The 24,719-nt window shown below is 38.1% G+C and overlaps 1 protein-coding gene across 2 annotated transcripts; it reads right to left on the minus strand.

Moving 5' to 3' along the window:
* Positions 1–208: 208 nt before the first annotated feature.
* LOC130914207 (zinc finger protein ZFAT-like) lies at positions 209–24,070 on the minus strand. 2 transcript variants are annotated; one of them, XM_057833195.1, is made up of 23 exons: positions 23,729–24,070; positions 20,484–20,639; positions 18,524–18,670; positions 18,311–18,436; positions 17,889–18,017; positions 16,404–16,477; positions 15,020–15,102; positions 14,786–14,854; positions 14,259–14,407; positions 13,967–14,058; positions 8,996–9,144; positions 8,080–8,914; positions 6,147–6,264; positions 5,092–5,324; positions 4,412–4,490; positions 4,133–4,246; positions 3,618–3,791; positions 3,351–3,439; positions 2,918–3,056; positions 2,537–2,640; positions 847–934; positions 663–769; positions 209–580 (listed from the first exon to the last, which is right to left on the minus strand). In XM_057833195.1, exons 1-23 carry the CDS (start codon positions 23,745–23,747, stop codon positions 395–397), a joined length of 3,459 nt encoding a protein of 1,152 aa, XP_057689178.1. In that variant the 5' UTR covers positions 23,748–24,070; the 3' UTR covers positions 209–394. The 2 variants fall into 2 exon arrangements, with proteins under 2 accessions (XP_057689178.1, XP_057689177.1); XM_057833194.1 differs by having other exon boundaries at positions 20,484–20,642.
* Positions 24,071–24,719: the final 649 nt, after the last annotated feature.

Consider the following 24,719-nt stretch of genomic DNA (forward strand, 5'->3'; position numbering starts at 1 on the left):
TTTTAAAATCACATAATCAGAACCAATCATCCAAAAAAGGTAAAAAAGTAACACCAAAGTATGGCACCTAAATTGTTGGCTTTTTATCTTTACAGCTGCGGTAAACTCATTCATTGTGTTCACCAGTTCAGATTCAATTAATTAAAAAAAAAAAAAAAAAAAAACACTTAACAAACCATCCAATGTATGACAGTATTTTATTAAAGTCTTTAGGTAAAAATGTGTGTCATGAAGTATTGCACTTTAATCAAGCTATTAATCTGTGGCACTATATAGACTGGACTGCTTAATGGAATACATGCAGAATGAATGTACAAAGTATGTATAATATTGTTAATGAATTACAAACATAAAGATATAAACAGTCAATTATGAAATTCAAGCATTACCAGTTTTAGATTTCCACAGTTTGTTCCTGCACATAAACAATATAGTGGTGAGTGTTGTCATCTTGAGTGAGGACCGTGAGAGCCTCCAGTCCGTGTCCCTCCTCTACTACCACCACCTGCTCACCAGAAAGATCACCATCTGCGTTCACAACCATCAGTTGGTGGTCACCGACTTCCTCCTCATCTGCTACCTACAAATGATACCACAAATGTAAATCAACATAACATTATATTTAGGGCTGTGACGCCCTTAGACACACACATGGTATTTACCTGTTCTACCACTGCAACAGTGCCAGGAGCCATAGCAACCATGGAAGCGATGGCATCATGAGTTTCTGAGCTTAACTCAACAATCTTCTGAAGAATATTATCAGTCCCTGTACACAAACGATCATAATCTAAAAGCGTTAAACAACAACGATTTGCTATTTAGCGTGCGTAGTACTTTTATTACCATTATCTTGTAGGGCAGCCACATGTTCTTCTGCCAACTCCTCTCCTTGCACCAAAGGCACAAATTGGCTCTCTACGGTCTCTTCTACCTGAATATTAATTCACACATATAGTACATTAGATCAGTAAAAGCATCAACTCTGGTTTACTCCATTGATTTTAAATGTTTTATTAGTCTTGATTTGTAATGTCAAAATGGTATTTAAAAAAAAAAAAAAATGTTGCTATCTGCGGCTAATGTTGCTGAAAGGTGTTTAAAATATGATGGTTACTACTGGTATAGAGTTTGGAGAGGGGTTTAACTACAGGTAGTCCCCGGGTTGCAACGTACCCGACTTACACGATTTCAACTTCGGAGACTCGTTTTCTTAAAAGAAAAAAATTCTAACGTTGACTTTTGTTTTGTGATGCATGCTTTTATCTTGGCGCAGGTAGAGCAGGTAGTACTAATGGCACGCAAGTAATTGGGCATGTACAAACGAAGAAGAACATATTTGCGCACACGAAGATGACCACACGGGCAGGTGCACACACTAGGAAGAGTGCATTTGTTCCAACGAAGAAGTCCTGCAACCGAGTGAGAGAGAGAGGAGAAAGCCTGCATGCACATTTGTTGCTTGTGAAGGATCCATGGAGGCAAAACGTGTATATAATGGTAAATGGTGTTATACTTGTATAACGCTTTTCCACCTTTCAAGGCCCTCAAAGCGCTTTACACTTCATCGCCATCCACCAACTGGTGACGCAGCACCAGGAACAACATGGGGTTCAGTATCTTGCTCAAGGACACTTTGACGAGTTCATCAGGGCAGAGAATCAAACCCACAACCTCTGGGTTGGAGGACAACTACAGTACTCTACCAACAACTCTACCACTGAGCCCCGCCACCTCAAATAACACCTTTTGTACTGTTTATTGTGCGTTTTCAATTGCGGTCGAATACTTGGGGCGAGTTTATGTCATTGTTTTTGATGATGTGCGGACGCTAACTGATACATGCTAATCGTTTGTGTGGCTTGGTATTTCTGAATCGGCAGCTAGTTATAAACAGAAATTTGAATTGCTGTTATTGAAGATGAAATTAATTTATTTTTATTTTGCTTTCATTCTGCAAGTGTTGTGCTGCTGGATAAAGTCAGCAAACCACACAGATATCTGTTATCATCATTTCGGAACTTAGCTCACAGTCTAGGTAGGATTTAGCTCACCGTCTTGGTGAGGACGGTACAATGACGTATAATACATGGTTTTGGATAGTTATTTTGAGATGTGGGGGTATTTAGGGGTACTTAAAGGGTTAATTCTGACTTACCCAGAAATTCGAGTTATGTCGCCAGCGTAGGAACGGAACTCATTTGTAACCTGGAAGCAACATCTTTTTTAGCAACATCTCTTTTTATTTCAGCAAGGAAAGGCCAAGCCACATTCTGCATGTGTTACAAAAGTGTGGCTTTGTAGTAAAAGAGTGAGTAAAAGACCAGCAGTTGTTTTTATTTATTTATTTATTTTATTTATTTTTTAAAAATTTTATCTGTTGCGAATTTACCCGCTTGTGCATATCAAACATGTTCGAAAAGGAGTGAGAAGAAGTTAAAAATGAATTGCAAATCTCTGTATTCTGTTTGTATATATTTTTAACACAGGGTCCCAACTTCATCAGAAGTAGTGTTTGTATAGTATATTTGTTTACCTCCCAGGTGCATTCCACCCCTTTTTGACGATGCTTATTCTTCATGTGTCGATTCAGCTCCCATTTGGTGCCATAAACATAAGTACATTCAGGGCACTTGGTGCCTAAAGAAACACACAGCAGGAAAAAAAAATCAATACATTTATTCTCTAAAAAGATGCATTTTGTAATGTTACTTTTCATTTGGATGGAAAATAGGAAAGGCACAATTTTTGATATGTGTTAGCCATCTTATATATTTTAAAATGTACACTTTAAAGGAAGAGCCATTGCATTTGAACCGAATGTCAAGTGGACACAAGATGCATTTCTACCGAGAGTCCATGATTGATTTAGAAATGCTACCCACTGTAATTGAAGTCAGAAACTCAGAATTCAAACCTTGTTGCGTGGAATGTTCTGCATCTGAGAGTCCTTCGCTGACATTTTGATATTCCTGCCCTGGGTGTTTTGTCTTGTAGTGTCGTTTCAGAGGACCAGAGGTGTTGCAGGAGTAGTGGCAGTGAGCACAATGAAATGGCTAAGAGCATGCAAAGCAAAGGGGAAAACAAACAAATAAAAATATACATAAATAAATGACATACGACCTATGGCAGCCAGGAAATGACAAATTACAGGCAAGTTTTATGTTTGAGGTGCAACATTAGTTGTAATATTTAATGCCTGTGCTATGTGTTTTTTTGTTTGTTTTTTTTTCCATCATGACGATGCCCTATTTTTTTGCATCACATTGCTTTGTTGGTCTACTGGTTGATGTATTCATCTTTGTGTGAATAGAAGAACCTTGCTAATGAATTCTTCTAGTGATACTGACCTTAAAACTAGCGTGCTGCTCCATGTGTCTGCACAAAGCAGCCTTGAGACCTGAACTGAAGTCACATTCTGAGCACTTAAGTTTCTTCCCTAGATTTACAAAAAAAAAAAAATTGGAGACATTTCTTTTGAAAGTAAAGCCGAGCATTTTTACAGACTGTCATCATATTGACCATTATTAAAGTGAAGTAAAGATAAAAAATAGATATAATAACACAACGTTCTATGTGGGCAATAGATGTATTGTCCAAGAATGTACTATGTATACCTTGGTTGGTGTGGCTCAGTCTGTGGTTCTTCAACGACACTTTGGATTTAAACTTTTTACAGCACAGGTCACATGTATAAGATTTTCCGGTGATATGTCGGTTCATGTGATTTTTCAAATTATACCTGCTGCGGGTTGCATAGTCACATATATTGCATTTCAAAGGTTTCACTCCTGCAAATCAAACAAAATTTAATGTTTGGTTGTGGGGAAATGAATTACATAACACAACAAAAGTTACGGCAGGGATGAAATAGAATTTGGTGTTATGCCGCATTGTTAGGGACCAGTGTAATCTACAACCACAATAATAAAAACACTAAAACTATAATATTCAAACAACCGCTCTTTGTACCTAAAACTGTTCTATCACTTTGTAAAGTCAGACATCTTTATAGAGCTTTTGTTTTAAGGTGAAATTTCAAGACAGTACAGTGATAGTTATAGTCAATGTTATATCGGTTTGTTTCATTTGTGATTTGAGTTCATCAGTACAAGGTAGAGAGGCATTTCACCTTGGTGGGCCCAAAGGTGCTGTTGAAATTCAGTGCTGTTCTTGAGGTAGTATGACTCACAGTATGGGCATTTCTCTGCTCGCTTCACCATCTGCCCTTTAACTGGTAATGTCTCTGTTCAACACACAATTTATATACTGCATGTAGTCCAATATTTGAACAATCTTAGTTTTAGTGTGCAATTATACATTTAAAAAAAAAAACGAAATGGACATTTTAGTACAGAAAATGTCTGACTTGGATTCTGACTGTGTGTTGACGTGTTTGTGTGTCTTTTACCAGGGTGGGATATTTGGATGTGCCGTTTAAGTCTGTGCTCTGGATAGCTTTGATGGCAAATGGAACATGCAACCTTTCCCTGTAATCAAAGCAAAAAGAGTGGAATTTAATGAAAGAATACTAGGATTTAACAAAACAAAACAAAATCCAAGTGAAAAAAATAATTACCGGTAGGCTCGGGGTTGTTATGGAGCTACAGTTGTGTTCAAAATAATAAACACCCACTGCAGTACAGTGTTGTAATGTTGTAGCAAGTATGACATTCATTTGTTTTTTGTTTTTATCCTATTCATAAACAGATCAAATAAAGACTTAAGGGTAATGTGGACATCCAATTGGCGATTTTACAAGTCTTAATTTGATCTAATTACAAATAAGATTTTTAAAAAAAATGTCAGACTACAACACAATAATGCAATGCAAGTTTAATACTGCATCTTTGAACACAACTGTATGATATACAATCGCAACAGTGAGCTATATAGCAATCATATTCACTTTCTATTTGGTGTAAATGTCTAAAAAAATAGATATTGCATGTAATTTCTACAGTATTATCAGGGCAACCAGTTTCATTGAAAGCAAAACAATGGCAAAAATTGGCAGATTTTTTTTTAACATGAATGCGTTGGGATCTGACATTTGATCTGGTGGCCGAATGTAAGTAGATGTTTTGTTACCTCCTGCTGATGAGTCCTCTGATGTACTTGTAGTTTGTATTTGTCAGGAGTAGTGTATTTACATCCTGGGCTAGAACATGGCAGTAGCAAGCCACTGTGGATTTGATTCTGATGCCTCTTCAAAGAGCTTTTGGTGATGGACGAGTAGTTGCACTTTGAGCAATAATGTAGGTGCTCCTTGGTGTGTGTTCGCACATGGGCGTTATAGTGGACCTTGTACCAGAACAATTTCCCTGCAAGGAACAAAACAGCAATTACAACCAGTAGAACAATTTGCTGTAATAAGAAAGAGCTGTAAATGGATTCCTGCTTTCACAAAGACAACTAGAAATGCATGGTTGTAGATGACCAATGGACATCAGGATTCCTTCATGTCCCATTACGCCCATGAAAACCAATCAACAACCCTCTGATCTTAAAATATATTCTGAATTTGGACAAACTGACAGATTTACATACTTGCAACAAAAAGAAAGCTAAACTGACAAGTGACAACCACCACTTATTAATCAGTTATTCAGTTATCTCACACTGTGCTTCCTTTTTGGTCCTTTAAATACATACTGCAGTTATGCATCAAAGAGTAGAATTGATTGAACAATAATAAATAATAATTATAATGATACATTTTATTTGAAGGCGCCTTTCTGGCACTCAAGTTCGGCGTACAATAATTAAAAAAATAAAAACAGTGAAAATTAATTAAGTGTAGAACGTTTAAAACTATAAAAATACCGGTACTAATAGAAAAAAATCATTTTAGCAGAAAAAAACGCAAAGAAATTAGGGATTATTATGGATAGGCCAGTCTAAACAGGTGAGTTTTGAGTATTGATTGAAAAAGGGGGAGCGAGTCTGTGTTCCTGAGGTAGGGAGTAGTGAATTCCAAACCCGGGGAACAGAGCGGCTGTTGTTTATTTTTGTGGTTGTCAATCCATAAGTAGCCTTATCATTGGTAAGCATGGGTCAAGTTGTAGAAGGTTTGCTATTTGCTGTTCAAATGGCATCTTATTTGATTGTACAGATCTAAGCAGGAGATTGTTCCTCCATCTCACCACAGTATTGACACTCCAGGTCTCCATACATTTTCCTGAGCCGCTGGAAAATCTCCATATTGAGGAGTGTCTTCGGAATAGATGACAGCACCTGCTGGAAAGCACTTATTTGGATGTCCTGTAAGACATAGGCAATATAACAGGTGGAGCCACTGTACTCTAATAGGTTGAAGAAACCTAAGTATATTGTACAGACATGTACGAGTGCCTGTATTTTTCCAGTATATGTAATGCATAATATTACAAATTGATGTACAGTATAATATTGACAACATTTGCCCTACTCACCGTGAATCAGAGCGCAATGGGCGAAATGTTTGTACATGCATGTCATAGGCGGAGTTTGACTTTTGGGGCGGGGGGCACAACATGTTGTTGAGACAAAACGCAGTGTCAGGAATAAAATTAATTTACAGGAATATTTATAATAATAAGTTGAAAATGAGTGTTTTTTGTTTTCCATCATTCTTGAGGGGAATACTAAATCAGGCTGCTTAGGATAAGGTTTTAAAACATGGCTCATCCATCAAAAAAAAAAAAAAACTATTTTCTGTCAGATAACGTAACATACGTACTGAACGTAAAAAAGGCAATGTTTTACTGTTTTACTCGTAGGATGACCTTTAACTGTTATTACTGTAATTCAAGTCCTGTATGGAGTTTCTCCAGTTTAATAAACGTCGATGTCCAAAATATATGACTGTGGCTCTTTTCTGGCTTCAATTAATTGTTTGAGTCGACAAAACTCATTTAATGTATGTGTGTGCGCTCACGCGGCCAGGGGATACAACTTTTGACGGGGGTAACTACATTGGCAAGACACCGGTGGTGGCTCTGTTGTAGAATTAGCGTTTTTAGCAGGGCGAATTGAAACTCCGCTCATCATTTTGGCGGTGCTGTCTAGCGTTCATGATCCACATTTTCAATTCTTGGTTCTTACTAAGTAGTTGTTGTCACTTTTGAAAGCTTAAGTTTGAAAAAATTATGTATATCCATCTTGCCTCTTGCCGTTCGAAAATAATTTTGTCCCATTATAAAAATATCTTTTTTGGTTCATTCAATTCATTTTTGTTGTTTTATTGCTTTACACCTCTATACACATTTTACTGGAAAACTCTTTAATTTTAAAATCATATACCTTATTTTTCGGACTATAAGTCGCAGTTTTTTTTTTTTTTCCATAGCTTGGCAGAGGGTGCGTCTTATACTCTGGAGCGACTTATGTGTGAAATTAACACATTATTATATCATTGCTGCTTGTTAGCATGTTCTGTATGCTATAGTTATCTCATTAATTCTATGTTACATTAACATATATGTTAGCATACCGTACACTTATTCAGCTTGTTCTCTATTGTATTTTTATTTTAAATTGCCTTTCAAGATGACATGTCTGTTCTTGGTGCTGGATTCTATCAAATAAATTTCCCCCAAAAATGTGACTTATACTCCAATGCGACGGATATGTTTTTTTTCCTTTTCATTGCTGCATTTTTTGGGTGGTGCGACTTATACTTAGGTGCGACTTATAGTCCAAAAAATACAGTATAGGAAAATCAGTTACATGCAATGACACTTTTTGGCCAACACAGGGGCCTGGCCCCTGCGGCCCCCTCTTAAACTCCGCGTATGATGCATGTATATGTGTCGACATTTGCCATCATCTTGTAGCCTTTGCTAAGGACCATGGGAGACATTAGTGAAGCAATATGTTTCGATAACAAACCATAGCTACTGTGTGGCCGTTATTATTAATGAAAAATAAAATCACAAATGACACAATCTCTAAAATGCTTAATCTGGCATAATGCCTGAAAAAAAACCAATTAATCATTACTAACGATACGCAACAGCATGTAATATTTGAGAAACTGCAGTAAAGTGGAAACTACTGTTATACATAAACAGATGATATCAACTCAAACCTAATTACCTTCTCTGATTGTACAGTTTGGGTGTCAACTTCTGAAAGTCCTGAAGGCAAATGTGTGTCAGGGTTAAAATTGGTCTCTTGAATGTTGTCACATGTCTTATCATCAGCCAGTTGATTACTGGTATCTGTGGGTGCGTCTTCCGAGAGAGGGGTGTGTCTTTGCCTATTGGCATCTGCAGAGCTGAATTTGTGTTTTGTTGTCAAAGATTCAACAGATGTGTCCTTCTGTGTCTCTAGGACAGTTTGGGGTTGGAGTTTCTGAGCAGATCCTTCACTTGTGGACTCTGATTCTGCATACTTATGCTGAAGTTCAACACCCTCCTTCTCTTGCCTCGTAGCTTCCATTGCTGCCACTTTCAGTGGCTCATCTTCATCATTACTCGACTCCTTACTGGTTCTTAACACTTCCTCTCTGCTCTCAGCTCCCAGCTTGGTGCTTCCCTTCATGATTAAGCCTGCTTCTTTCCCCACATTTTCTTGATCTACTGACAAATTTTCCCCATCATTCATCAGGTAAAAGCTGTTTTTAATACACTCTGTGAATGCCTGTTCTTGCTCCAGCTCAGGGTGACTCTCCGTGAGGTGACTCTTGAGTCTCTGACTGCTAACAAACTTCCTGTCACATTTATAGCATAGATACAAGAATGGATGCTTCCTGACATGAGCAGCTAGCGTGGCCAAGCTGGTTCTGGCTTGGTCACAGAGCCAGCAGGAAAATGGCCGCTGAGGACCATGAACTAGTAAGTGGCGTTCGCGCTCTGCCTGGTTCTTAAAGCAGCGGCTACAGGTGGGGCAGTGGTAGAGGAGTTGTCTGAGCCCATGACGAGTCTTCAGCCTGAACATACAGATTAAGAAGGTTAGCTGTGGAGTGATTTAATAAATAATGTAAAATTTTTACAGCATGCGTATATAAAACCTCAATTGTTTGTAGCTCTTGTAGATAATTGGGTCTTTCAAATTATGACTTTTTTCTATATGTTTGATCAAGTTTTTCACGTCGGAGTACTTCTTTAGGCAGAAGCTGCAATGCTGCTTGACCTTCAGATGAACTCGCTCAACGTGGACCTAAAAAACCATAAACAGCAGAGTGACACTTGCATTACTTCCAGACAGCTAGAAACTGAACATTATTGTAAATCGAGAGTGCTAAAAAAAAAAAAAAAAAAAAAACTGCTTTTCTACTACCACATGATAGCACATATTAAATTCATTTGAGAAACATTGGACGAATATTTTGTACAATACATATACATACATACATTTTTTTTTTTTTTTTTTTTTTTTAAATCATCCAAGCTCTATTCCACTTGACCGTTCACAGATGACCTGGGACCTATCTCTGTTTACTTTGCATAAGAGACGGTGTACACCCAGTAACCTGTAAATATAAGTTTTCAATTAAACCAACTCATAGAGCTGTAAAAAAGTAACAACGTCTGTCTCAAATTCTACTTTTTTGGAGAGTTTCCACAATGTTTAACATCATTAAAGAAAAATGTTAGTATTACAGAAATAACATATTAAGTATACATGTTTTTAAAAAAATATATATGGCGGAAAACACTCAGGTGACTTGAAGTTTTTCCAAATAAACAAAACAATATGAACAACCACAATGGGGGTACACCAAACTCCCACGAGGCATATTAAAACTGTTCAGTCTATAGACAAGTTTCCGAAGGACTTCCGCTTCCGCATTTCTGCTCACGACTTCCGTTTGACACCTTCTCTAACCAAAACAACAGTGGAGCTGGAGTGGCTTTACTCATCAAAAGAGAGTTAAGAGTCACCACAATCAAAATAGTTTTGGATGGAAACGCAATCAGGGACCTGAAAAGCTCCAAAGCATTCAGTTGAATGTGTTCTAATACATGAATATAGGAATTTTGTGTTCATAAAGGCAGATGGAACCAAGACAGTGCCACCACAAAGCAATAACAGGTACGACTATGTTCAATTTCACGATACTTCTATGTGTTGTGTCACAGCTGAGACATCGATAGCTTTGCACTAGCTTCAAAGACAAAGAAATGAAAAACAAACACTCACCTACTACAAATGACACACGGGCTTTTGCCCTAAATGCATAAATTCAAGTGTTAAGTGTTAAGTATGTCAAGCGTTTTTTTTTCTCGTTTGTTTACAGGTGGAAAACGCTGTTGGCTAGGGAAGACATCTTGATGTGCCTCACAACAACACTTACGTTGATGGACATATATCGGGACTATGTGCATTCTACCTTGATAATGGCAGCTTCGATTCATGCTCCACCTTCGTTAATATTTTTCTAATAATTTTATAAATTGTGATTTATCGACCTCTTTTGCACGTGCATCTATTGGTTTAAATAAAACAAGAAATGAAATCATGTTGTCCAAAAATTTTATTGCGATCAATATCTGCAATAAAATGATGACATACTATTCGTGTTTATATGTACATGTGCGATGAGCTCATAATACCATAACCATAACCTAACTAGATGAAAATGACCTTATAGTCAGGGGTGCACATAAGTGGTCCGCATGCGCGCATGCGTACTGGACGTAGACAAACGCGCTGGCCCTCAACGGCTTCCATACGCTTTTGCGTACCGATGGCTGACCACTGTATTTGCGGCGGACACGAGAAAATAACTTCTCAAAATGTCGATGAGGCAGGCCACACTGAGTAATTACTTCCGTGTTCCCCACCCCCGTCAAAAGACAGACAGATGACAGAGACGTCGCCGGAGCTACCGAAAAAAAGGACTTTTGCTGAAAAGTGGCTACAGGAGCTACCATGGCTAGAAGCAAATGAGGCCCGCACGGAAATGCGGTACAAAATGTACCGTGAGAATCCCAATGTCGCCGATAAGAGCAGCGCATTTTATGTAGGGTCAAAGAATTTCAGCCATCCAAACTTTGAAAAGCACGAAAAAAACAGAGCATGTGGCAATTAAGCAAACTATCGATGTCAAACAGGACCCCACTCGCCCTATGGACAAGTGGCGGCGGAATAGGGCGGAATAAAGGTAATGAACAGCGACATGCACTGACAAACGTGTTTTTGCTCGCATTTTACAAAGCTAAACATGCACGTTCAATGAGGTCTTATGAGGAGGACATCCCACTTTTAAAAAGGCTTGGAGTTAATGTGGGAGCCGCATAACGCCCTTTATTTTGAATTGGTGCTTTTATGTTTATTTCTTTACATTTCACTTCAAAGTAATGGCAATTTTGTTGTGCCAGTTGATGTTAATCAAGCATTAATTGTTAATATAATTAATTAAAGTTAATTGGCTCTAAGTAAAGCTTGTCATAAATTTATCGCATCAGGCAGGTCGGCTCTCAAGCTCAATGAGGACCAAGTCATATCTCCAGGTCCTCCTCTGAGAACCTGGGCGAAAAAATTATGTGCACCCCTGCTTATAGTATTTCCTTGTAACAACAAAATCGGTGTCAGCCCGTTCTGCATTCGGCAACTGTAATATTTGTAATTTCGCCTCATTGTGGTCACTCAAGTGACCGGCGTATCAATCTACACCCAATGTAAACACAGGCTGCACGGATGGTTAGAATTTTTCCTCAAATGATCAACAAAGTGATAAGAATGAACATGCGATCTTTTAGGTTTTCTATGGGTTCCTCTTGTTTGATTTGGCAGTTTAAAACGTAGTCTATTTCAACCGCAATTCATGGTGTTACGTCTAAACCGGAAGTCCGTAACAGAAAGTGTCAAAGATGGCGCCGCCCAATTTTCGCTCAGGAAACTTGTCTATAAAGACACTCAGATTCCCATTCTCTGTGTCTAAGCAAGGGGTGCCCAATCCCGGTCCTCGAGAGCCCCTATCCAGCTTGTTTTCCATGTTTCCATCCTTTGACACACCTGAATCAACTAATCAGGATCGTTATCAGGCTGCTGCAGAGCTTGCTGATGAGCTGATCATTTGATTCAGGTGTGTTACAGGAGGGAGACACGGAAAACAAGCTGGTTAGGGGCTCTCGAGGACCGGGATTGGGCACCCCTGGTCTAAGCAGTTAAACAGGACAGGTAAAAGGAAAAGAAAAAAAAAAGAAACTGGCCCATGCAACATAGCTACAAAGTCTCAAGACAATCGTTTCAAAAATGACAGAAGTGTAGAACTTCAAGGTTAGTGTCCACATCTCCTCCCCCCTTACATAACATTTCCCAGAAATGAACACAAAAATACCTCCTGTTTTTCCCTTCTTACTTATTACTTATAAATCCAATCTAGCAGGCGGTCGCCTGTCACGTGCAGGATAACGACGTTCAACAGTCACTTCAGATTTTCCACTTGTGGAAACAGGTTCCAATACCCTTTCAGGCTCCGTTTGCGCATCGGTTGAATTAGACACAATTACAGCAGGATTGTTTGGGTTTGACACATCCGGTAAGCTAGACATTTCTGGTATAATTACACTGCTAGCATCATCACAATCAATAGACAGTTCTGGAGTAGTGTCTGGTGTTCCCAACAATTGATCCACATGGCGACGCCAAACACCATCAGCTGTCTGAACTGTGTAGGAAACAGGCCTCGTTTGAGCAATGATGGTGGCAGTGGCTCACTTTTCCTTACTCTGATAACTCCGGGCCATAACAGAGTCACCAAGTATAAAAACTCGGTTCTTGGAATGCAGGTCTCTGTACTTGACTTGTTTCCGTTGATCCATTTGACCAATCTCTCTCAGGGCTGGTGATTTCAGCAGGTCCATGACAGTATGTAGCTCTCGAGAAAACATTAGGCTCGCTGGCAATACCTTGGTAGTTGCATTCACAGATGTTCGGTATTTGAGGAGAAATTCGTGTAGTTTTTGATGGAGTGTACTTTGCCCTTGTGATGCTTTAAGAGCATGTTTGAGGGTCTGCACAAACCTCTCTACCAAGCCGTTGGTTGGCGGGTGATAGGGAGCCGACTTGATGTGTTGAACCCCATTGGCTTGGAGGAATTCAACCATTTCTTTTGACACAAATTGGGGCCCGTAATCTGACACGAGATGTGCAGAGGCTTCGAAACGACTAAACATCTCTCCTAACTTCTCAATTGTCTTTTCCGATGTGGGTTGATTTCTTGATAGGAACCTCTGGCCACTTACTGTGGGCATCGATAGCAACCAGAAACATTCGATTTTCGAAAGGGCCCGCAAAGTCAATATGAATGCGGTGCCAAGGGTCCTGAGGAAAATCCCAAGGATGAAGTGGGGCTGCAGGTTGATTGTTGTAAATCTTCTGGCAAGATGAACAATTTTTTTACTGTCTCTTCGATCTGTTTATCAAATACTGGCCACCAAAAATAACTTCTCGCCATTTCTTTCATTTTAACAATACCACTGTGACCTGCATGTAGTCGCGCAAGCATTTTAGCACGCAGTGACTGTGGCACAATCACATCCACAAGAAAAAGAACAACTACGACGACTACTACTTGAGTGGCGATTTGACAGGAATTTAAAACAAAGTACTGTACTGTAAAGGCTTTAGAGTTGCGTAGTCTAAATATGGACTTATATTGGAGATGTTGTGGAATTGCCCTTAAAAGGCCGTTTATGTTCAAAAACTCTCTTTGGAATTTAAACATTAAAGTGGGGACATTTGCAAATAAGTAAGAATTTGAGGAGGACATATTATCAACATCAGGAGCACATAATTTTACATGGCAGTGTACATACTTGGATGTGGTGAAAAATCAGAATACCTAAATAACAACCCTCAGAAACATATGCAGATTATGCAAATTCCAATCCGGGTTCTCTCGACTATGATGAAAAAATAGCTAACAACTAGGTCACCGTGCTGCCTACTGAATGTAAAAAAAAATTGCATGGATATGCGTGCATTTGGTCAAACTTGCAAGAAAGTATATGGCCCAAATAACAAATCAGACCTTGAGGTGTCCTGGGTTGAGGCATTTGAAAGCACAATGTTGGCAACTGAACTTCTCTCCAGTGTGCTTCCTTAGGTGAACAGTCAGGTTTGCTGAAGACAAAAAGTAAAATAAATAAATAAATAAATGAAAGGAACATTCAATCCACAATTGAATAGCTTAATGGTTTTACTTATTGAAATGAGGAGGTTTCTATATTACTGATAGTGAATTTACTCTGTGTAACTTTTGCATATACTGTATAATCTAAACAGTAGGAAAATTCTCTTAGGTAAAAGGGAACTCTCTTTACCCTTGATGGTAGAGGCATAGTCACAGTGTGGACATTTAAAGGGCTTCTCTTGGGTGTGAGTCCTGAGGTGGGACATCAACGAGTGTCGAAACTTGAAGATCTTATTACAGATCTCGCAGGCGAAGACCTTCAGTTGGCTGGGAAGTTCACTGGAGAAAAGAAACGTGCATTACTATGTTAAACAACTATATCACCACCGTTGTGTTGAGCAAAAACTTTTTTTTTTTAAAACTACTACAGTGAACCTTCGCTCTGCCCAACCATTGAATAGATAAAAGTATTGAGGGGACTAACATACCAAACTCTATCTGTGAATTAAGGCTCAATCAATGCCTAATTTTAAATTTAAGTGGAATGAAAAAAACAAAACAAAAAAAACCCCGCAGAACCATGAAAACAATTGAGTTGTTAAGAATTGTGAAAAACCATGTTTCCATACAACATAGATGCAGTCAATAAAACCCTCAAATTAAGTAATATGGTAAAATATAATAATGAATGCAGTTAAATATACATATTGACCATACTTGCAAACATCTTGCTTGATTGAATATTCCTGGAAGCCTTTTCCCGGTACTGATTCTGTATTGTTGTAACTACAGTTGGAGTAGAGCATATAATTAATTGTGTGAGAACAGAAGGGCATATTATGCATGCATGCTTGTTTTTAAAGCATCTGAAAAAAAATTTGGGAAAAAAAAACTGTACATGTATTTTATTTGCTTATGGTTCTATTCTGTCCAATAGTTTGTGTACAATACCTTAGGACCTGCTCTGCTTTGGTTTCCCCAACACTTGTAGCAGACTGATTGTCTGCTTGCTCATCCTGAGAAACTGCAGTGTTCTGGATAATCCCAATAGAATGATATTTTTTTAGACGAAGCACAAACATAAAATTACATACAATTCTACACAATGTTTTGATTGTATGTGTATAATTTCTATCATTTAAAAAAAAAAAAAATACAGTAATATTTTCATCTTGACATAATGCAGGGTTAGTTTTTTTCTCATTTGGGGAAATGAAAATTAAATCAGGTTAGTTAAGGTTATTGGATTGGATGATCCCACAGAAATGTCTAGTAACCAATAGCAACACAAACATAATACAGCAAGCAAAAGTTATTAAATAACATAGTAGGTGGCTGAAGGCTATAGTGAAAAACTAGTGCAAAGGAGCACAAAAAAAATTTGGCAAATCAGAATATTGAAAATATTGTGACTTAAGAGTTAAATCAAATAAAAATAAATATGAATTTATTTTGTGCCTCCCACACCAGTTCTTCATGAAAGCTCCAATAAGAGACCCTCCAGCCAAGATTGTCAACTATTCACGAACAAAGTCACCTCATCTAGTTTTACCCAAGAAAATTAAATTGTCATTCATTTTGATTATTATCCATCCATTTTGGAGCAAAATGTTAATTATGACTTGTCCCCAAAAATCCTATTTTTGTTCTGAAAATTTGACATGTCACCACTGCTCTAGTGGTGTAATGTTATCAGAGTAATTGATGTTGACACGTCACCACTGCTCTAGTGGTGTAATGTTATCAGAGTAATTGATGGTCAATATTTACACAGGAAACTGCATAACTTACGTCCATTATGATGTCCTCCTAATTTGTGTACATCTGTACTTATACCCACTTCAACTTTGAAAAAATATCTCACTGATATTTCTCTTCATGCATTCACTGTAATGGAATTTTCAAATGAGGAAGGTAGCACCTCAAATGTCAGCTCTATAAGCATCTGAACGTTGACTATAATGTCAGAAAACTGAACAACAAGCCTTTCAACTATAAGAGAATTAATAACCCTGGCCCGTGCTTGGCAAGTACCAGCCTTGATATTTTCGGATTGAAGAAGGAATGAGTAGAGATGTGCACATGAATTTAGTTGACAATCTTGACAGCAGTTATGCACTCTCAGTGAGCAAATTCCCATGAGAAAGTTTCCACATTTTGATATCCTTCTTAAGCAAGCTGATCAGTTCTTTTCTGCACAATGCTATACCAAACTTCAAGTCTAAAGTGTCTGCTGAGGTAGACAGAGACAGCAGCATGCCACCAACCCTTTGTGTGCATGTAGTGGATAGAAAAACTTGAATACATAATCAGTACGTACAGCAATTAGACTCACCGGAGATTTATCCGCAATATGAATGTGCTCCGGACTATCAATAGTCTTCTCGACTGGAGTCATTTGAATAACACCTGTAGTATTAAGAGTTGAAAGTGTATTGAAAGTATTAAAAGTATATTAAAATTAAAAATGTAGTCTCACTTTATTGGATTAGATAAAAAGAAAACTAGAGCTGTCCGATAATTACTTTTTAACCATTATCCCGATATTGTCCAACTCCCAAAATCTAATACCAATATCAACCTATAACGATACATGGATTTAACATATTCATTATTTTTCATCCATTTATTGTTCATTTAATTTTTGCACCATGAATGCAAATGGTCTTCTCACATAACAAATCCCAAACATCTTAGTTTGAAGACATCTAATGGTCAATAAGCATAACTGTTGTGCTAAACTGTGCCCAGCCCTTGCACAAAGGCAGAAGGCTTCTATATTTATTTTGAAGGCAACATGCATATAGACAGAGGTGTGTAGAGTAGCCAAAGATTTTACTCAGGTAAGAGTAGCGTAAGTAGTCATAAGAAAAATGAACTCAAGTACAAGTGAAAAAGTGTTTGATGAAAAGAATAATCAAGTATCAAGTAACATTGTGAGTTACTGCTTATTATGTTAGATTTTTTTTTTTAACAATGGTATTTTTTTAATCTATATGAGTTGTTATTATTATACTTTAAAGAAGAAGACTAAAATCTATTACATATCCACATCAAACCAATGGGGGGAAAAAATCGTTGAATTCCAGTAAGCGTAAAATAATACAGAAATGAAGCATCATTCGTCCAAAGACCGTTAGCGCCCTCTAGTGGAGAAAAAAATATTTCCTATTATGAAACTAAAATGATCATATCTCAGGTTTTCCTTGGCCAATAGGTGTCAAATGAAAACTGGGAGAGATGTTAAAATCAGTGCTTTCGCATCATGTTGACGTCAGCGCTCTATGGCAAATACTTCATTTTTCCGGAGCTTTAAAGACGCCACGTGATTGAACAGGTTGGCATGATCATAGAACGGCAAGCTTGAGAATGGACACATGTGATTATTGTTGCGATGTCTCATTGATGAAACTGGTAGCGCCACTGTTGGTGTCTCTGGCATAAAAAAAAAAAAAAAAAAAAAAAAAAAAAAGTAAAATCTAATATGTAAAATAAAGAGGAAAAATGTAGTGACTAGTGTAGCCCAAAGTAGTAGTAGTAAGAGTAGCGTTTTTTTTTCCAGAAATCTACTCAAGTAAAAGTAAAAAGTACTGTATGACTTAGTAAAACTATTCCTAGAAATTAGAAGTACATTTTTCTCAAAAGGTTTCTCAAGTAAATGTAACGGAGTAAATAGAAAGCATTACTACCCATCTCTGCATATAGGCCCAAAACCGATCATGAAAGATCGATGTCGATATTATCCGATATCATTTTAAAATGCTAACCGATAATATCAGACAACTCTAGAGAAAACAGCAATTGAGAACACAATACTGGCCTGGGAGTGATTCATCTTCAGTGAGAACAACCTTGATGATACTTTTTTTGGCATCTTTGGAGGTGACATTTTGCCCATCAGAAGGCATTGGGCTTTTCTTCTTGCGCTTTGAAGGTTGAAAAATATTTCCTATACAAAAAGAAAAAAGATTAGGTCATGAATTATTATATGATTTAAGTTTTCAAAGTACAGTCCCTGCAGGTTTTTTTTTTTTTTTTTTTTAATTCTCAAGACCTCTGCAAACGCTGCCTGAAAAGTATGGAAATTATAAGAGCACTTGAAGTTTTTTTTTTTTCAAATTATTATTACTCGGACATTAGTGAGAAATAATACTCCACATATTTGCTGTAGCAACCCAAAATCAAATGCTGCTGAAGCAATATCTGGTGTTTTTAAATCAAACGTGCATTTTATTTCCTTACCAGTGTAATCATCCTCTTCTTCCTCATACTGTTTCTTCAGACAGATGTGTTTGACAATTTGTCGTTTGTTGCTGAACAAACGATGGCAATCATTGCATTTTAGCTCAGATATCCTGTTGTCATCACCTAGCAGAGTGAAAATATAAGGGGATTGGCATACATTTTAAAGAGCAGATTGGTTTGTCTCTACACAATCCATTCTTCATGTTTTACTCTTTTTGTCTTCTTGTTTCGGCCCATATTGTATCTGGTCTTTGTCCTCTGGAGACTGCGTGGAGCCGTCTCTGGCATTCCTGTGACCTGTGTGTGCTTTGTTGGTGGAGCCTTTTGGCCGTCCTCGTTTTCGCTTTACCTGGATCTCTGTGCACAACACATATACCCTGATGCACTGATCAAATTTAAATGAGAACATTTTCATTTGGATATTATTGTTTAGCTGGAAATAACACAACAAAAGGCAAAATACTGAGAGGTAGATTTTTAAGCTAATAACGTGTACAGCAGAAGTGAAAGTGGCTAGAACTCATTGCCGGAACTCCCCGACATGAAGGTCCCCACGGAGCCAGAAATTGTATTTATTTATTTTTTCTTTCTTTCATTTTTTTGGGGACGAGGGTCAAACTTTTTAAACTACTGAAATGCACAAAAAAAAAAAAAAAAAAAAAAGCACAGTTTAGCACAGTTATTTCAATAACACATACAAAAACTGATTTTCATTCAAAATTGTATTTTTTCAATGATTTGCAAAAAATAAAAGTTAACAAAAACAGCAATAACCCCAACCTCCATCTCCTAATTTTTATTTTCCCTCATTTCCTCACATACTAAATGCCACATCTCAATTTTAACTACTAAAGAACATAGGGTGTATATTAAAATTGAAGTTAATGTAAATATTTACTTTTTTTTTTTAAATAATAAATATATAAGTAACATACATTCAGAAAAATAAGTACAAATGACCTATATTATGCAGAGTGAAATGGAATATATTTTGAAGATTGCGCAGGCATTGACTTTTTAAAATCATAAGGAAATGAATAAGTAGCCTAACATAAATGAACAAATATCAGTCCAAAGTGCACATTGACAGCTAAGATGTTCAGAACCCCCCCATCAGAGCAAATAAAACTAAATATGATGAATAAGTCTCCTCAACGCTTTCGCTGCTCTTAAAGATTTGATCCATTTTATGTTGCATTGCCCTTTTTTGTCGTATCAATTCAACAACCCCTTTTTTTTTTTTTTTTGCTGTTCCAGAAAACATGCACATTTGAACCAATCAGAGCTAACTATCTCTGCTGATCACATGTCAGTCTGTCAGCTAATTGAACAGATAAATGAGTCCAGGCGTTTTGCTTTGCTGCGTGCATTCGCACATTAATGTGACTCATCATCCTCGGACTCAGATAACTGCAGCAGCAGGGGAAACCTCCATGCTGTCCATGGAATAAAATAAATAATAAATATTGGTGGAAACGGATTACGCTACACAAGCACTTTATTATGCCTGTTGTTAACATTTGTGTATGTAAATCTGATGTTGGTAGATTGTTTCCTTCTTGGAGATGAAAAGCCTGTGTGGCAGTTTAGCATTTTTTTTTTTTTTTTTTTTACATAGTGTTTTGACAGTTGCCGTCATATTCAAAGCACCATGTACCGGAATAGCATTCCGGCCCTGAATCTTATACCGGAACTGCGTTCTGGCCCTGAATCTTACACCGGAACTGCGTTCCTGAACGTTTTGGCCCACTTTCACCCCTGGTGTACAGAAAAAACAAGAAATTTGCCAAAAACAAACTGCCAAAAAAAAAGAAAACAAAAAACCTGCAGACAGTAAAAAAACATGAATTTATTATTTATTTAACTTTTCCATACCGCTTATCCTCACAAGTGTTGCGGAGTTGCTGAACCCTATCCCACCTAACTATGGGCAAGAGGCGGGATACACCCTGAACTGGTTGCCATCCAACTTCAAGCATATATGGACAAACAACCTTTCACACTCACAATCTCACGTATGGAGAATTCAGAGTGTACAATCAGCCTACCACGCATGTTTTTGGGATGTGGGAGGAAACCAGAGTAACCAGAAAACATGTAAACTCCACAGTCCACACAAGAAGGCCAGAGAAGATGTGCTAACCACTCAGTCACATTAAACTGCACTAACCTGCTGGGGTTTCCAAAGGCACTCCTGCAAGAGGCTGTAGAGCAACAATGATATCTTCATGCTGCTCCTGAAGGGGGTGCAACTGGGAGCAGTGGTTCAGCAGCAGTGTGTGATTGGGAGAGAACTGGTTGCACAGCCGGCACATAAACACAGAACCTACTGGGAAGACAGCATTTAAAAAAATAAAAATAAAAAAAGGAAAGGGGGGGGAGTGTTAGAAAAGTGCATTTGGAATTATGCCTTCCATCCATCCATTCGTTGTCTATACCGCTTGTGCTTGGAGCATTTATCAACTGAGTTTGTGCAACAAATGGGATAAGCAAACACCATTTCCACACTCATTCACACCTACAGACGAATGGTCTCTTCTTCTCAGACTCTTTAATGAGCCTAACGTGCATGTTCTTTGAATGTGGGAACCAAAGGACATGGACTCACGGAGAAAAAAAATAAAAAAGCACAGAGAAAAATGGAAAATGTGCAAACATGACACAGGAAATCTAACACTGAAACTTGAACCCCAAACCTCATGAATGTGTGGCAAACACGGTGACTACAACAACCAATGTTGAATTGTGACTTTGGCGGAAATTCCAGATCACCTAACTCGGCGGTCAGCAACCCACGGCTCTGTAGCCACATGTGGCTCTTTAGCGCTGCCCTTGTGGCTCCCTGGAGCTTTTTCAAAAATGTTTGAAAATGGATAAAAATGGGGGATGTTTTTACATGGTTTCTGTGGGAGGACAAACATGATTCTTAATTATTAATATTGCAATGAAGTTGAAGCGGCATCGTACAACAGAGTCACATGGAGTGTCATTCTCTATAGGATGCACTGCAGGGAAAATGAACTGTATTTTCCGCACCTTAAGGCGCACCTAAAAGCCTTAAATTTTCTCAAAAGCTGACAAGCTGAAAAGCTGTCCTCATAATCCGGTGCGCCTGATATATGAATCAATATTTAGCCGCAAACGGTCTCACAGCAACTCGGAGCGCAGCTCCATCTAATAGATGCATAATGTAATCCCAGCCTCTACTGTAGTTTCTATGCTATGCGCCTTATAATGAGATGCGCCTTATATACAAGCCTGTCGACGGGACGGGGGGGGGGGGGGGGGGGGGGCAACCAGGTATGTTGTCCCGAGCCTCAGGACCATAGGGGCCCCTGACGACCCTTAATTTACTTTACATCCACATATTTCTTTTTTATTTAAATAACTGTCTGATTAAATATTATGTTTTACCCGATATATACTTAAAAATTTAACATATGAAGTATTTCAAATATATATTTTTTCTTTTATTTGCACAACGACACCCCCCCACTCTGTCTTAGCAGAGAATGATTTGACCCCGCTCTGGCACACTCAAGGCTACACTACGTAAATGCCCTGAAGCGGGAAATTAAAATCTGTCATTGTTATAAACTCTAAACATTGTGAGTCGTCATAAATCAGGTGCGCAGAAAAGAAAAGAAAAAGAGATGAAGATCATCGAGGTGAACGAGAAAAAATGATGAAGTTTTTAAAAGGGGGACAAGAAGTCAGAGAATTAGGGATACAGTTGGCTGTGGACGTGATGTTGGTAAGTGAACAACAGCCGCTAACACTGAACGTTTACATGCGCGATCACCGTGATCAAAGCCCAGTGCTACGCATTTTCTTGTCTTTGCCAGTGACTATAGCTGGAGGAGAACGAGCCTTCAATAAAATGAAAATAATTAAAAACTACCTACGCTCCACCATATCACAGGGTAGGCTTAACAACCTAGCCATGCTCTCCATTGAGCGTAAGCTTGCTCAAAAATTGGATTTCATTGATGTTATGAATGACTTTGCTGTCAAAAAATCTAGGTGCATCACTGTTTGAGGGCTTGATAACCCCAGTGATGTGGAGGGGGAAGCACAGGATCTTTAGTTATACTGTTTTGTTGCTTAGCAGGCTGGCATAGCACTCTCAGTTGTATTGTATCGTAGCCCACATGGGACAATAAATGGTAATTGTTTGTTTATATTGTGTCACATCACATTACGGTCTCTTAGATTTAACTGTCCATTTCAAATTAAATAATTTGAAAATTTACACTGTCTTTGCTTGCAAAGCGTTAAAAGTACTGCGTATGTTGTCGTGACAAGCCGGTGGCAGGAGTGGGGTGGACAGGCCCAATAATGGTCTCTTGTCCCCGGGCCCCTGCAAGTCTGTTGACAGCCCTGCTTATATATGAAAAAAGATTTAAAATAGGCCATTCATTGAAGGTTCACCTTATAGTGCGGAAAATTTGATAATGATGAAGGCTCATTATGTATTTGTAGCCAACTTACCAGTAGTCATTTTGATAACAGATACATACAGATACATACATACATAAGATACATACAGTATGTGTTGCTTTCATTATACGGCTTATATTAGGCTTTTAATTTTTTGCGGTTCCAGACATTTTTTTTTTTTTTTTTTTGTCCAACATGGCTCTTCCAAGATTTTGGGTTGACGGCCCCTGGCCTAACTCATCTCATACATTCAGAATCTCTAACAAAATGCTTAAAATGTTCTAAAATAATTCATGAAGTTTTGTACAACCATGTGACAATTAATGCAAGCACACTACATTAATACACATTTGTATTTAAAATTAGATTTGGATTACTAAATTGGAACACATTTTAAGATTACTTTGAAATGTAGAGCCTGACAAAACAATTTTCCAGTAATTATAGGTACATTGGGTGCGTTCATTATTTTCTGTATTTCATTTTGTTGAATAGTGTTTATGGTTTGTTTTGTGTGGACTGTGTAATTTGTTTTTTTGTTGTTTGTTTGTTTTTTAAAGGACCATTTTCTAGCCTTATATTTGATGCTCTGAATGCAAATGCCATGGAAATCGGTAGGACGATACAGTGAAGCTTAGCCTATGGTTTTTCGTGCCAAGTGGTGATCTTCCATTCATATGCGTGCTTATATCATCAAGTTGAAGTGACCACTGACCAGCCATTATAAACATGAGAAATTAATAACACGTCACGGTAATTCTGTTTATGCACTAACCGTGATGGCTATTAGATCAACGAAAAGGTAAGTAGCCTCGTATTACTTTTAAATAAAAAAAAAACATATGATCCGTTGTGCACCGAAAAGCGCTTGGTAAGAAGCGACCATTGATGAGCGGGGGTGTGTTTATGTCGACTCTACCTAAAAAAGTAAGCACCGACAAACAGATTCGACGTAAAGCAAACGTGAGTTCCTACCTGATATTTGCCCGTCCATTCTTTCTCGCCTTCGAAGAAAATATATCGGAATTTATTAACATTAACAACGGTTAAACAAAATGAAAATTATTGCCAAAGTAAAATGTAGTGTCTTATTTTTACTTGTATATATATTTTTTTGTAATCTGACGAATGTGTGAAATATGTCCTCCTGCTAACCGGAAGTAGATTTGGTTTTTTCCTTCTTTATGCCACCAGTACGATAGAACCTACAGCGCTTCTAGTGCCAGGAAGACTACGCTGCAGAGTCTGTCGCTGGCGCAGGCACACACTCAAACACACACACGCACTAAATCTCTTGTTGTGAGTCTATTAAATCCAGCAACATTTCAAAATACATCCCAATATTAAACACATTAGGCGTTAAATTATAATACTATAACATTAAATGAGAGTACATCTATCCCATGTCTTGTTTGGGTGTTGAAATGACTTATACTGTATTTTAATAAACGGTCCTGTAAATAATCAATATTTTGCAAACCAGAGGAATAAGTCATTGGCCACTGCTTGTTTAATTTTTGCACAAATGCTGCATGGGTTGTGATGGTCTTAATCAGGGGTGAAAGTGGGCAGGAACGGTCCGGAACGCCGTTCCAGTAAGAGATTACGGGCCAGAGTGGTGCTTTTATCACAAAAATATGACGGCAACTGTCAAAACGCCATGCTAAAAACAACCTGCCTGGCTGCCACGCAGGCATCTCCAAGAGGAAAACAACGTACCTCAGATTTACACACACAAGTGTTAACAACAAGCATAATAAAGTGCTTATTTAGCGTCGTTTCCACTGATGTTTATCATTATTTATATTCTACAGATAGCACGGAGTTCCTACAGTGTGCCTGATGTGTCGTGTCGATGTGTGCATGCGCTCAACTAACCACCCTCCCTGGCCGGGACTCCAGTTGACGGTTCAATTGGCTGACATACTAATATATGACCAGCATGGATAGTTAGCTCCGATTGGTT

This window comes from Corythoichthys intestinalis, chromosome 4, assembly GCF_030265065.1.
Source record: "Corythoichthys intestinalis isolate RoL2023-P3 chromosome 4, ASM3026506v1, whole genome shotgun sequence".
In the NCBI taxonomy this organism is placed as follows: domain Eukaryota; kingdom Metazoa; phylum Chordata; class Actinopteri; order Syngnathiformes; family Syngnathidae; genus Corythoichthys; species Corythoichthys intestinalis.